The sequence below is a fragment of the Phaseolus vulgaris genome, chromosome 9 (genome assembly GCF_051622355.1).
Source record: "Phaseolus vulgaris cultivar YP4 chromosome 9, ASM5162235v1, whole genome shotgun sequence".
In the NCBI taxonomy this organism is placed as follows: Eukaryota; Viridiplantae; Streptophyta; class Magnoliopsida; order Fabales; family Fabaceae; genus Phaseolus; species Phaseolus vulgaris.
In genome coordinates, this window is record NC_143506.1 from 5512400 (window position 1) to 5527902 (window position 15503).

The 15503-nt window shown below is 32.9% G+C and overlaps 1 protein-coding gene across 1 annotated transcript; it reads left to right on the top strand.

The window, feature by feature from the left end:
- Window positions 1-520: 520 nt before the first annotated feature.
- LOC137821070 (GDSL esterase/lipase EXL3) lies at window positions 521-4470 on the top strand. The gene is made up of 5 exons (XM_068625488.2): window positions 521-909; window positions 3177-3307; window positions 3401-3634; window positions 3733-3985; window positions 4053-4470. The coding sequence occupies exons 1-5, from the start codon at window positions 630-632 to the stop codon at window positions 4241-4243; spliced, it is 1089 nt and encodes a 362-aa protein (XP_068481589.1). The 5' UTR covers window positions 521-629; the 3' UTR covers window positions 4244-4470.
- The last annotated feature ends 11033 nt before the right edge of the window (window positions 4471-15503 follow it).

Consider the following 15503-nt stretch of genomic DNA (forward strand, 5'->3'; position numbering starts at 1 on the left):
AGATAGGGAAATAAAAAATAAAAGAGTGCTAGATAGGGAAATAAAAACAAAAGGGTGCTAGATAGAGAAATAAATATGTAAATGGTGCTAGATAGGGAATTGAACCCCACCTCCACCCGTTTTCTGCGTTGAAAATACTTTTTACATGTCAATGCAAGATCAAAGTTGCAATCACATAAATAATTTGAATTCCACTTGCAGGATCACATTTAGTTAAGTGGTTCATCTTAATTAATTCAGAAGAATTTAAATTATTTATACAAAAAAACTCTTACTATTGACCTCTGTTATTCAAAAGAAAAAACGATGCTCACTTCAACAATGTCATATAATTTGTTTACGTAAAGCTGTCCTCTAGAAGGTTCTGCATTGGACGTAACCTTACCTACCATGTTTTTTTCTTCGTATTAAAAAGTTGAAAAGTTAATGCATAATCAACCGCTTGATGCAATTAGTCTTGGTTGTGCAATTAATAAGTGAAAGGACGTCATATATATAGCTAGGTTGAGTGTGTGTGTATAAATAGACATTGATTATGGAAGTTATTTCATTGTTTCATGGGAGAGAAGTTGTGAAGAAGAATAGCCCTTGGTGAAAGTTCTTGAAAAACAGTAACAGTATATATATATATGGGTGTGTTTACGAAGCTCTTGAATTGGTGTTCAAGCAGGTTAATGGTCCGTGTGATATTATTGTTAGTTTTATCGATGAGATCGAAGGGCTTGGTGAAACTACCAGCAAATGTTTCAATTCCCGCAGTGATAGGTTTCGGAGATTCGATCATTGACCCGGGCAACAACAACAAGGTTAAAACACTGGTGAAGTGTAATTTCCCTCCCTACGGTAAAGACTTCCAGGGAGGGCCAACCGGTCGATTTTGCAACGGAAAAATTCCGTCGGATTTGCTTGGTACTTACACTTTCTATCCTCTCTTTTCTCTCCACTTTGCTTTTCTTCAAGCTTTCTAAGTTTATATATATGCTTCCCCCAATCAATATATGTTTAACTATATACAAGTACAAAACAATTTATTTTTCAAATCCAAAGCAAAAACAGGACAAAACCTAAGGGTGATGATATGTTAACACCATATTAAAAAAACATCCACTTCACAAATGTTAATACCATAATATTTTAATTATATTTAATTTATTTTTAATATTAAATATTATTATAAAATTATAATATGGTGTGAAGTATATGTTTTTATTGTAAAAAATATTTTTCAAACTAAATTTCAAAACCAATTCTTATATTATTATTATTAGGAGAACTCTACGTACTCGAGATAGAAAAAGGGTGATAATATTTTGACACCCCGTTCCAGTTTACACCTACACTAAAATATTAATATTTATAATAAAAAAAATTAAAAATAAAAAAATGTTTTTAATGACATATTAGACAAAATATAAAATGTTAAAATAATTTTTAAAATTAAAAAATTAAAAATGGCAGTGAAACTATCATTTTCCATAGAAAAATTATGTACCTAAGCTCATTAATTACGAAAATAATAAGGCGATATATATTAGTTCTTTATATGAAGTGATCTGTTTTCGGGAATATGAGAGTAGGTTGACAGGGTTTATGGGATTCAGTGTAAATTTTTTTTTTCAATTTTAAATTTAATTTAAATAAGAAAGAAATAATTAAAGTATTTTTTCAATTTTATATTTTGAGAATATTTTAATTGTACATAATAATGTACTTTCATTGATAAACTAAATTGAAAATCTGTAATAACTTTGGTTAACTGCTTTTTAGTAGAAGGTTTTCTCAAATATCCGTGGTTGAGTGAGCCTACTTTTTATTCATTGATTTCGTTGCCATTTAAATGGTGGCACCGTCATGGTCCCCAAGCCTTGAAAACTTTGTTTAACAACTTCAATTTGACACTTTAAAAATGAAAAATCTTCATGCAATTACACGAGATATTTTGTATTTTTATGCTAATAATAATTTATTTCGTGGTCAAAAGAGGAAAGTGATAGTGGATTTTTAGTATTTATAATACCTATATACTTTACTTTTAATCATTTATTGGTTGCCAACAATTGTATGGAATAGTCATAATAAATTGCAAAGCATTTATAGAGCTGAATAATTTATATAGTAATGCAGACTTTGTGAATATAATAAGGTTGATAAAAATAAAGAGTCATAAAGTATGTGTAGCTACCCTGTGAGGGGATGATATAATGCATGAGAAGAAATAATAATTGTCATGGTATAGTAGACAGGTAGCTGCGTTTTTAAGACCATAAAGCGTTGCTGTAACCTAAATGACAATGATGGCTTCATCGCAAAGTACACACATTGAACCTAAATAGAATTGCGTGTATCTTGTGAATTCTTCACGCTTAAGCATATCTAATACCATGATACCCGAGTGTTATGGAACACGTAATAAAATCAAGTTTGGAATGGTAATCATCTTAAAGAACGTAAAAAATAATAATGAATATTCGTTAGGTAGAATTAAAAAATAACCATAATAGTTCAATACATCTTCTTCTGGACATATTTTACATCATTATATACAAGAAAACCTAACAAAAACTGGATTATGATGTTGATATATCAACAACATGAACACTAAAAGTACTTTTTCTAACATAATTTTTTTATTAAATTAACATTTATTAAAAACTATAAATTTATAAAAAAAAATCATTTATATATATTATAGAACTCGCTGTATTTTATTATTTTAATAAATTATAACCAACAATTTGTTTAAAAGAATATTTGAGGAAGTATATTTTGTTGGAAATCCCACATTGACTAGATATGAGGACAATTCATTATATATAAGTGGGTGTAAATCTCAACCTCTGTATATAAATGAGAGCAAATCTCAACCTCATAAGTTGGTTTTATGGAATTGAGTTAGGCTTAAAGTCCACCATTTAGTATGGTATTTGAGTCTATCCTCACAAACTTTTTTAATATATATATATATATATATATTACAATATAAATAAATGAGGTCCATCTAATATTAAAATGTCAATACAGCCATATGATATATTTCAAGGGTGAAATCAGCTAACACTATCACGATCAATTTTTGTACTACTAAAATCATAAATATGTACTTTTTTCTTATTTTATTTTAAAATACAGACATATCTTTCAATGTTAATCTAATTAATTACTTGATTGAGCTTCAGTTGAAGAACTGGGTATTAAGAACCTTTTACCAGCTTATTTGGATCCAAATCTGAAGCCGGACGACCTTGTTACCGGAGTGTGCTTTGCTTCTGGTGCTTCCGGATACGATCCTTTAACGCCAAAAATAGCTGTAAGCTCTAAATGATTTCACTTCTAACATTCATTCATGCAAGCTTATCCATTGATTTTTGTAATGATAACTGTGTATTGTGACTATAATCAGTCAGTGATATCAATGTCCGAACAAATAGAAATGTTCAAAGAATACATAGGGAAGCTTAAACAAATTGTTGGAGTGGATAGAACAAACTTCATCCTGGCCAACAGTTTTTTCCTTGTGGTAGCTGGAAGTGACGACATTGCAAACACTTATTTTGTCGCTCGCGCTCGACAATTACAATATGATATTCCTGCTTACACTGATCTTATGTGCAATTCCGCTTCTGATTTCGTAAAGGTACACTCTTAACACTCTTTTTTTTGTATTTTTTCCTACAAAGTATCAAGCTGAAACCCAGATTTGGAAACTAACCTAACTCTGGTATGATGCATAAGGAATTATATGGACTTGGAGCACGTAGAATCGGAGTACTGGGTGCACCACCGATTGGTTGCGTTCCATCACAAAGAACACTGGCTGGAGGTTTAGAAAGAGAGTGCGCAGAGGAGTACAATTACGCAGCCAAGTTATTTAATTCCAAACTCTCAAGGAAGCTTGATTCTCTTAGTCACTTGCCCAATAGTAGAATCGTTTACATTGATATTTACAACCCTCTAATGGATATCATTGTGAACTACCACCGCTATGGTAAATCAATTTCAACCACTTCCTGTAGCTACAAAAAATCATGTAATTAATTGAGTTTATATTGCAGGGTATGAAGTTATGGACAGTGGCTGCTGTGGCACGGGGAAATTGGAGGTTGCTGTTCTATGCAACCATTTGGATTCAACTTGTTCCGATGCTTCCAAATATGTGTTTTGGGATAGTTATCATCCTACTGAAAAAGTTTACAGACAGCTCGTAGCCGGAATCCTTCAAAACTATATAAGTCGCTTCTTCTGAGTTTCTCAAGTTTCAATACGCCGCCATGCATGCCATTAGTTAATATTTAGGACAACACATATCACCGAACAAGGTTAACACATATTTTTTTTTTTTTAATATGAATTACGAGTCTACGGAGCTCCACGAGTCTACGTAGACTCGCGAGTTTGACAACCATGAGTTTTAATGTGTTATTTACTTTTGTTAAATTTTATAAATAAGAATACTACACTGAATAACTACAATTACTTCGTTTACTTTTTAGTTTTGAATAAAATAAAATCATTTTAATAATATTGAAAGAAACTATCACTATTAAGGTCAGACACTCAAACGGACACTCAAACGGACACTCATACGATATGGACACAAAGATACGTATAATATTTAAAATGTAGACGGATTTATATATTATATAAATTTACAATAAAGATTTATGTACACAAGTATGTTCTAAATTATTTTTTTGAGAAAAAAATGTTTTTCATGACTGGTTCAAAATGATTTGTTTCTTATTTTTATAATCTTTTTTTTTATCGATCATAATAAAAATTTATACAATAAGTTTGAGTTTTTAGAAAATTAATATATTTTTATTTTTTAAAATTGTGTTAAAACTGTACTAGAATTGTAAGAAATCCAACAAATATTTTTTTAATTGGACACTTTACAGATAAGTGTCTTACAAGTGTCATACGAGTATCGGTATCCGATATGAGTATCCGACACCGATACGCCATTTAAGAAAAGTGTCTGAGCTTCATAGTCAACATCTCATTTTATGCACAAATTAAAAAAATCAAATTAGCAAAAGACCGTGTATCATTCTTTTAATCTAGTTTAGAAAAAAAATTAAATTAGTTTTCTTGTCATTCCCCTGTAAAAAGTTGGCTAATTAATGCAAATGATCTTTTCTTATTTTACGTTTTATGTAATTTGGTCTTCTATCTTTAAAAAAAAATTAATTCTCTATATTTTTAAATTATAGTTTAAAAGAATATTAATTACAGCTAAAGCTTAATTACGCTTATGTCACTCTGTATCTTCATCCTTCCGCAGCTTCTTCTCTTTCTTAATTGTAGTTGTTTCTTTTCTCGCCATCAGTACTCTTTTCTTTCTCCTCCCTCACTCCATCTCCAATAATTCTCAATTTTCTCTTGTTGTAACTTTTACCTATATAGACTCATCTCACAGATATTGATACAACACGTATATATATATATATATATGCAGAAACGAATAATTTCTAAAATATAAATATGGAATACGATTTTATATATTATATAATTATAAATTATATAAATTGACAATAAAGATTTATCTGCAGAAGCATGTTTCAGTTTTTTTTTTAGAAAAATATTTTTTCATGACTAGGTTAAAAGAATTAATTTCTTATTTTTATAATTATATTAAAAATTTATACAATAAATTTAAATTTTTAAAAAATGTATTTCTTTTTTTTTAAATTATGACAGAATCGTGTTAGAATTGTCATAAATCCAACAAATATTTTTTGAATTAGACACTTCACTGATACATGTCCTACGAGTGTCATACAAGTGTTGGTCCAATTTCTTCTCCAATCTTACTGCATTTCCCACGTCAAAGAACCGCACAACTCCAAACTTTTTGCCCCACCTGTTAAGCCTACGTGAAATAAACACTTCTTTCGCTCTTGCTCATTTCTAAAAAATCTTAAACATGTCAGAGTTTTCTATGGCTCATCGAAAAATTAGAGAAGAAGAAGATAGTACAGTTGCTAACAGAACGATGTTGCTTGCGTCCTTCACTTCTCCTTCGACACTCCTCCCTCCTATAGTTGACCACCGTCGCAGCCTTTTCACGACCTCTCTCATGTTTTTCTTTTAAAAAGGTTGTAGTTATTGATGATTTTGGAGTGTAGATGTTGAATAGAAGCTAAAAAAAAACTGTAAATACATGTTGTAGGAATAGATATATATCTACGTTATTTCATTTCACCATTAAAACAAATTGCATTTTAACATTGGGGCTAAAAGTTAAAAGTTGAAGCTAAACTAAACCAATGTAAATTTTTCATCAATAAAAGATTTGACGGTATAATTAAAAGCTAATCTTGTGTTAGGAAAACGGCCAACAAGGTGACTTTATTTTGGCCACCAAATCAAGGCTAATATCTACATTAATTAAAAAGATTAACAATAGTAAAATATAAATTACTATTCGTTGAACCATTCAAACAACTATATTTCAACTTGTTATGCTATAAATGTTAGCTTGTAAAATTTTTGGACCCGTAAATTAGCTGGTAGACTTATTTTTTGGTATATGTAGAAGGGTTGAGAGAAGTCCCATTAATTCAATTATTTCTTTTTTTATAAAAAAAAATATTTCAACTTAAATGAATTGACCCCTTCAATATTGCATGTATGTTAAGTTAGCTCACTGTTGAAGAGTGCGGTCTTTAAAAATATAGAGCACGGTAATGAATTAAACTACATTAATTATATTAATTTTACAAATACATTTCTATTTTATAACATTTTGTAATTGAATAGATAACTATTTTTAAACAATTTAAAAGTTTTTAATTTTCTACAGTACAACGTTTATCTTAAAATGTACTTTTTTTTAAGGAAAACGACCATGGATTATATATTTGGTCAACCTCTTATTTATAGTCTTAGGAGTACATTCAATCTGAATGTACAAAGATTTTAAAATACTTTTATTATAAAAAAAATCTCATAGTATTAAATCAATATTATATATTAATTTTTTTATATTCAATTAAGGATAGCTAACATCATCTGATATATATTATTTAATTGATATTTGAAAGGACAAAAAATGTCTATGTTCAAAATCATAACAATTTTAATGGATTTTGTTGATTGGATGGTGTGACTTGTGTTTGTATGTATAAATATCATATTTATAAAATAATCACATTCAAATATGAGACTTTCTACCCTTATTTTGTTTTTTCATAATTTTAATAATAATAAAAGTAAAGTTTTCTCTTTCAATTTCAAATGTTTTTTTAAGTTCAAGTAATTTTTTTTCTATTACTATGAATTATTACTTCCTACCATTATTTATCTCAATTATTATTATATATATGATTGTTTAATAAATAAAATTAATGGGGTTTTCTTTTGCTTGCTTTTATAGATGATGTAGTTTTCTTAGTTGATGGATTTTTAAATATTTTCTTTTAAGCATAGCATATAACAATGGCTGTTATATAATCTAGATTTATTTATAATCAACGATCGGAAATATAGTTATTAAAAATTATAAAAAATTAACAAAGGGGAAATTGTGATATTTTAGTAATATGTAAAATAATTTATATTTTTTAGTGATTTTTTTTCTTTATATCTGATTAAGTTTGTCTTTAGAGTGTATATTTGTGTTAGAGGATTTAGAAATAGTTCCCTAAGATGAAGGGTATGTTAATGGGTTGTCCCCTGTTTGGCAATCGGCAACTATTGCAGTCTTGCAGAAGCAAGATAGCCCCAAACATAATTTATTCATACTTTCATGTAAAAACACCGCATCTAATGTCTTTTAAAGTAATTATTATTGAAATGGACTTTATTTCTTTATTCAGTTGAAAGAAGATAAATATTATGTGTTAGACAGAAATAATTGACAAATTAAAAAAATAAATGAAAAATAGTAATATTTATTTTTCACCAAACTTTTTATTTTTATTTTGTTTTCATGCGAACCAAAGCACCACCATGATGTCAACAAAAGCAAGTGTAATTGAACAGTGTTGGCGTACTAATAGGAATTATTGCAGCCACTAATGCAACATCCCATTAATTAAAGTAGGCACTATAATTAGTAATGTCATATGATGGTACAGTGAAATAATTCGTTTTCCCAACCGTTCTGATCAGACCTGGTATAAATGTTGAACGAAATAATTAGGGTTCAAAAAATAAAATAATCAAATTTTGGTCTTTATGAGTGATTAAAATATTTATATACTTAATATTAATATATCGGTAAGCATTGGACGAGTCTGTCTCGGTCTTCATAAACAAATATCCAAGTCAAACAACATAAAAAAACAAAGTAAATAAATGCACAATAACAACATAATGGTTTTGAATGAGTTATATTCTGAAATATACATAAAATATCTTTAATATAACAGAATAAACCGAAAGATACATTTCAAATATGAGGGAATCGTCAAGCACGTCAGTTAACAACTGATCCAGCCTACGAGGATCCAGGCCCATGAACCAAACACTACAAAAAAGACTTTATCTGAAGTAGTAAGGTACGTTTTTTCATTTACTAGAATATACTGAAACCAAATACTAACTTGAGCTTCAGAGTGCAGTTGCAAGTACCCCTTCGACCGACTAAGCATCAATTTTGGAGGAAAAAGGCTTAAAGACATTTGGAAATCACCGACACATCACCAATTCTTCATCAAACCATAGGTACTATCTAGGCCCTTCAGCCTATACAGGTACAACTGGCGCCCACCATAGGGCCGATAGTATTCAATCTTCAACAACAAGCTGCGACCAACAACAATGGTATCCACAAGGAACAACGTTGTTAACGACCAAATGGCTGATTAGAAGATAGCAATGATTCAAGCCCTCCAGGCGCAAATGGAGGAAATTCGACAGAAAAGCGTGGCAGATCAATTGAAGAATGACGATCGACGTAGGCACGAACAGGAGATGTCTTTTCTAAATGAACAAAACATAAATCTTCAACAACGAATTGAGGATCATGAACGGGAGGAACAAACCCACCAATCTCAACCGCCAAATCCTCCAACTCATCAATCCAGAGCACCACCGTCGAGTCCTCCAACTCATCCAACTCATCAAACACCTCATAACTTCCAGACTCAACAAACCCACCAAAGTTCTAGAAACAATATTGCTCCAGATGAGGAAGAGGATCTGGGAGGACAACCCTTCACAGATGAAATTATTAACACACTATTTCCTCCTAAGTGGAAAGGGTTAACTATCAAACCCTATGATGGTTCCACTGACCCGGATGAACACCTGAAAGTTTTTAAAACACAGATGACCTTATACCCCACCAACAAGGTCGTATGGTGTAAGGTCTTCCCTACTTCTCTCTAAGAAGGGCCACTTGGTTGGTTCACTGATCTCCCTACCAACTCTGTGGGGAACTTAAAAGTTTTAACAACAAAGTTCATCATGTAGTATTCAACAAGCCGACCACTTAATACATCATCTATGTCCCTCCTTAATGTGAAGCAAGAAAAAGGTGAATCTTTACAAGCACTCATGGATAGATTCACAAAGGTTGCATGGGTATCAAAAACCCGATGCCTGAGATAGCCATGCTTCAATTGGTCGGAGCCATCCGCCCTGACAGATTCACAAAAAGCTTAATCAAGAGACCCGCCAACAATATGGATGAGTGGAGAACCTGAACCACCAAATTCATGTAGATTGAGGAACATGTTGACTATCATATGTTAGAATGTATGTCTTTAAACTAGAGGGGGGTGAATGGTTTAAAGAGAGTTTTCGCAAACTTTTTAGTCAAGAATGAAATTACTTCGAGAAACACTTGAATCAGAATTCAGTTTGCCAAAACACAAAGCAAATAAGTACCGCACCAGAAAAACAATCGGTTGTTTCGCAGAAACAATCGGTTGTTTTGCAGAAACAATCGATTGTTTATACTAGTTCACAAATATAAAAGCTGAATTTAAAGAGATTAAGGATAGATAAAATGCACACAGAGGTTTATACTGGTTCACTCTAAACCCAGAGTGATGAACATATATTTATTCACACACAATAGCCTTAATCATAGATTATTGGACTATAATAATAAATAAATCCATTGTTTTAATTAATATTCTTATAATTGGGTTTATTTGGGCCTTAACTATTATTATTGTTAATTTTGTGTTTTTAGAGTAAATTATCCAGAGGAAGCATCTACCTTTGCGAATGGGCCAAATATGCAAAAGTCCAAGTTGCTTCTTGAACCAAAACAGAAAAAATATTCTAAGGAGAAAAAAAAGAAAATAAAAGCTACAAGATTCCAGAAACAGAATTGGAAGCAAATCTTCTGCAAAATAAAAAGAATTATGGAAAGTGGAAACTGTTTACAAAATCTAAACTGCAATATTTTCCCAAGATCCTTGGAGCAGAAAAGCATATAAAAGGACACAAGCATCAAGGAGAAAAGGGAGAGCTTCATATGATTTTCTTAGTTTATTTTCTTCTTAGTAATTCTTTTGTTTTGCCTCCGCATGGAAGGCTAAACCTTTTTGGTTGAGTCCTTTGTAATTTCCCATTGAGTTCTGAGGTTTTGTTCAATAAAAGTTTCGATTTTTAATTCTCTATAGCAGTTGTTTTTATTGTCTAATCTCCTGGAAAACTAGTTTTTGTGAGAGGTTGTACTTGAACGCATGATTGAGAGTCTTCCTTATCTTAAACTTTGGTTTCTTAATTAGTTCGCATTGTTCTAATTAATTTCTTGGGCGCATGATTCAAGGGAGAGGAGGTAAGCATTCCCATGGAGTATACGCATGGAACAAAGTGGGTATTGATTAAACTAGTAGACGCATGCTTTACTGGTTAGTTTCAGTTGAATCAGATCGGCGCATGTTCAATCTGGTTTAGCTCTGTTGGAGGATTCAGAAAAGATTAATCTTTAGAGAACCTGTGAAGAATTCAATGGTGGAAGAACTTGGGGATCAACCGATTTTTATTTGCTATTTTAATCTCTTTTATATTTTCTGCACAACTATCTCAAACCCCATTTTTATCTTTATTGTTATTGCTAACTTTTATTGCTTGTAGATAGATTTTAAACCCTGATCAACTGATTTTACTGTTGGATTCGTTGGGAGACGACTTGGGGACATTTGTCCACAATTATACTATCATCTCTCTAGTGTTACACAAGTCTACGCTAGAATCATATTAATTTGACAGCAAAACGACAGCTATCAAAACCCAGAGCTACATCCAGTCTTCCCAAAAACCACTGGGGAATCCACTAAGCAATCAACCCTAGATTACTTACAACGCAACCAAAGAAGTGACCTTGATCCCCTCAAGACACACACTTCCTTTGGTCCAACACAACACCACCAAGAATGCTGGTCTTGATCCCCTCAAGAACACACAACACTTCTCAGCAAAACACACAAAGTCTCTTTCAAAAGATACAAAGGATTACACTTGTTATAGAACAAATCTAAAATCAATACAAGATGAAAATCCTATCTCACACTCTTTGATCAATGCAATCTCTAAGCAATTCTCAACTTTTCAAAAACTCAAATCAGTTGAAAAACTCAAATCTGTTTTTCAGTATTTAAAACAAAGTTGTTTGTTGCATAATCTTAACAAACTATTAATTGCATTTAAAGATTGGTCAAAACATTAAAAACTGGAGCGTAAACAGTTAGAAAAACATTCAATGCTCAGTCAAAGCATAAAACAGTTTTTTGTTATGGTCCCAAAACAAACAATCGGTTGTTTCCACGAATCAATCGGTTGTTTTGGTTTGACAGCAAGTCAACCATTGAAAACAGTTTTTAACCTTTCTAAAAACATCTAAGTATAAAACAATCGGTTGTTTCGACAAAACAACAAGTTGTTTTTCACTTATTTTGAAAAACACTTTTCTTTTAAAAGGTTTGAGAATGCTTATGCTTTGGATTCAATCAAGAGTGGATTATACATAAAATCTACCACAGATCCTATCTAAAAGACAGCTTAGCAACAACAAGCACATCCAGCCTTTCATCAACCTTCAAAGGGTTTGGATTCTTCAAAGCTTGAACACACTTGGTTCAACACCATAGAGGTCATCAATATGAAAATGTCGATAAGGGGAAAGAAAAAGGAAAAGATGGAAGCAATCGACCCGGACCTGGTCGATCCGACCGATTCAGAGAAAATCGAGGACCTCAATTCCTCAGCTACACACCCCTAACAGTTCCAAGGGGACGAGTTCTAGATGAAGCATTGCAGACCGAGTTCATCCCAAACTTAAAACAGTCACAAACTCCACAAAATGCCGATACCTCTAAACGCTGTTAGTATCATGGCAACTACGACCATATGACCGAAGGATGTCAGGCATTGAAAGACAAAATCGAAGAGCTTATTCAAGCTGTCCACTTCCGCAGATTCATCAAGACCGAGACCATTACACACCGATCACCCTAGAGGGATCAGTATCCCCCCAAAACAAAAATTCGATCGACACCGGCATGGAGACTCCCATCGCCGTGATGACAATCAACATATGGCACGACAGAGACGAAGCGAAAGCTCGGTCAGGAGGACCCGACCCCGTAGCGAAAGCCCTGAGAGGGGCAATCGAACCAGACGAAGAGTCCAAGAAGTAATCAACACCATCGTCGGTTCAGTGTCCCTCAGTGTCCTAGAAAGAGAAGTCAATTACATAGCTGGAGGTTTCGCAGGTGGCGGATGCTCCAACTCGGCTCGAAAGAAGCATCTCAAGGCCATACAATTAGTCCATTCCACGTCAACCCAAAAATGACCGCGGATACCACCAATAACTTTCACTGACGATGACTTCACTACGATAGATCCGACACAAGACGATCCTATGGTGATCACTGTAGAGATAGATAAATTCGCAATTACCAAAGTTTTGATAGATCAAGGTAGCTTAGTAGACATTCTCTATTGGAGAATCTTCCAAAAAAATGAGGATCCAATAAGTCGATATTCAGCCCTATGACGAACAGATCGTTGGATTCTCAGGCGAGCGGGTGGATACCAAAGAATGTATCGATTTATATACTACGTTTGGCGACAAGAGGTGTCTTAGCAAGACCATAAAAAATAGGTATCTATTGGTTAACGCAAATACTTCTTATAATGTATTACTCGAACATTTGTCCATCAATCACTTAAGAGCGATTGTCTCCTCCCCTCGCCTGGTGATGAAATTCCCATCTACGACCGGTGATATCGTGACGGTCCATGTTGATCGAAAAATTGCTTGAGAATGCTATGTTTCCAGTTTAAGGGTTGAATCTACCATACGAGTATATAAAGTGTCACCGCGCAGTCGGTCCCAAAAGAAGGAGACGATCATCGAGAAGGGCGATCGAGAGAACATATGGTTGCACTTGTAGATTTGGACCCCTGACTCAACGATGTCCGCATGGAGACGAGTGAAGATCTTCAACCTTTGCCCCTCCGTGACGATGACCATAAGACATACATTGAGACATCTTTGAAACTGGACGACCGCAAGTTGGTAAGCACAACTTTATTTGACAATACTGACCTATTTGCTTGGATAACTGCTGATATGCCTGGGGTAAGTCCCGACGTCATCACACATTGTCTCTCTATTTATAAGGAAGCTAGACCGATAACCCAAAAAAATGAAAGCTTGGAGAAGAAAGACGTAATCGCCCGGGAAGAAGCTGGAAAGTTGATAAAATATGGTATCATCCGCAAGGCACACTATACAACATGGTTAGCTAATGTGGTCATGGTTAAGAAATCTAATGGTAACTGGCGGATGTGTAGATTACATTGATCTTAATAAAGCATGTTCTAAAGATTCCTATCCTTTGTCGACCATCGATCGACTCGTTGACGGAGCAGCAGGCCACAATATCCCCAGTTTTCTCAATGCATTCTCGGGATACAATCAAATCCAGATCCATCCTAGAGATAAATAAAAAATGGCTTTTAGGACTGATTCCGACAACTTCTACTATGAGGTCATGCCATTTCGCATCAAACAAGTCAGAGCTACCTACCAATGGTTGATGGATTACGTCTTCCACAACATGATTGGTAGAAACGTTGAAGTCTATGTGGACGATATTGTCGTCAAATCTGACTCGTGTGAACAGCACGTCAAACATTTGCAGGAAGTCTTCCAAGCTCTTTGTAGCCATCACATGCGCCTCAATCCTGACAAATGTGCATTCAAAGTAGAATGAGGGAAGTTTTTAGGCTTTATGCTCACCCATCGTGGCATAGAAGCCAACCCTAAGAAATGCAGAGCAATCACTGAAATGCGTAGCCCCAGCAATATCAAAGAGATTTGGAGGTTGTGTTGATTTTTCTCGGCAAGTGTACCGAATCAACTGTAATATAGTACTCTTTAAAGTACGAATGTCGAACTCACAGTGAACAATTTTAATTAAGAAGTTATGTTATAAAACTCATCAAGTGTAGAAAATAATTTTGAGAACTTGTTCATAACCGAATTAAAGATTTCACAAAAAGTAACTTAAAGGTTTAAGATTTGATTTAGGACGTAACAAAATTAACTTATCAAATATAGATAAAGATACTTGGGATTGAATTATGTCTATTTCAATCATCTGTATTTTGGAATAATACAATACATAATACTCAAAACTACTTATTCTTGATGCTTAATTTAAAGTCATTCACCTTGACTCCTCACATATGAAATTCATAAGATAATTTCTCAAATACTGATTCCTCAGATATCTAACAAATCATCCAGCTTTATGAACAAAATTATGATGCAATTAATAACCTGAAATCTCTTCCTAGCATCACAAGTTATCAAGTATTTCGTCTATTTCAGATCCTTAAAGGTACTTTTCAGTTAAATTTAAGGATCAAAATCAAGACTCCATTGATCAGATAGAATCAAGCAATAAGCATGAAACAAAAATACCAAGAACAAGTAGAAAAGAGAATATTATATATATATATATATATATATATATCACAAAGAATACATTTGATCAAAGTAGATTACATTCAATCCCAAGTTAGAAAGTACATATCCACTCATGACAACTCCTCCAATCTTCATTCTTGATCTGATTTGCATAAGAATGGCTGATCTGAACAAGTTCTTCTCCTAAGAACAAAGGTTTTCTTCTCTTTATCTCACTAACTTCTCTATAAAAATCACTTCTTTTTTCCACCGCCCCTGTTTTACCTGTGTTTCAAAATTTATATAATGAACTTTAGCTCAAGTGAGCCAATTTAACTTAAGTTAGATCTTTCGGTGCTTTTTTAGCTTGAGCTAACAATTCTAGCCTGAGCTAGATTATTATTGCACCTTTAATCAAATCTGGACAATTTTAGCTTGAGCTAAATCTTCTTGTGATCCAATTAAGTTTTTGTTTTCTTTCTTTCAATGCTTCATATTCATCTGCAATTTACACAAAAATTGAGATTAAATTTCTTCATTAGTTTCTTGATTCAAAATATATAATCGAATTCAATAATTTTCATATTAGGGTAATTTTCTAACATTAAACAACAATTAA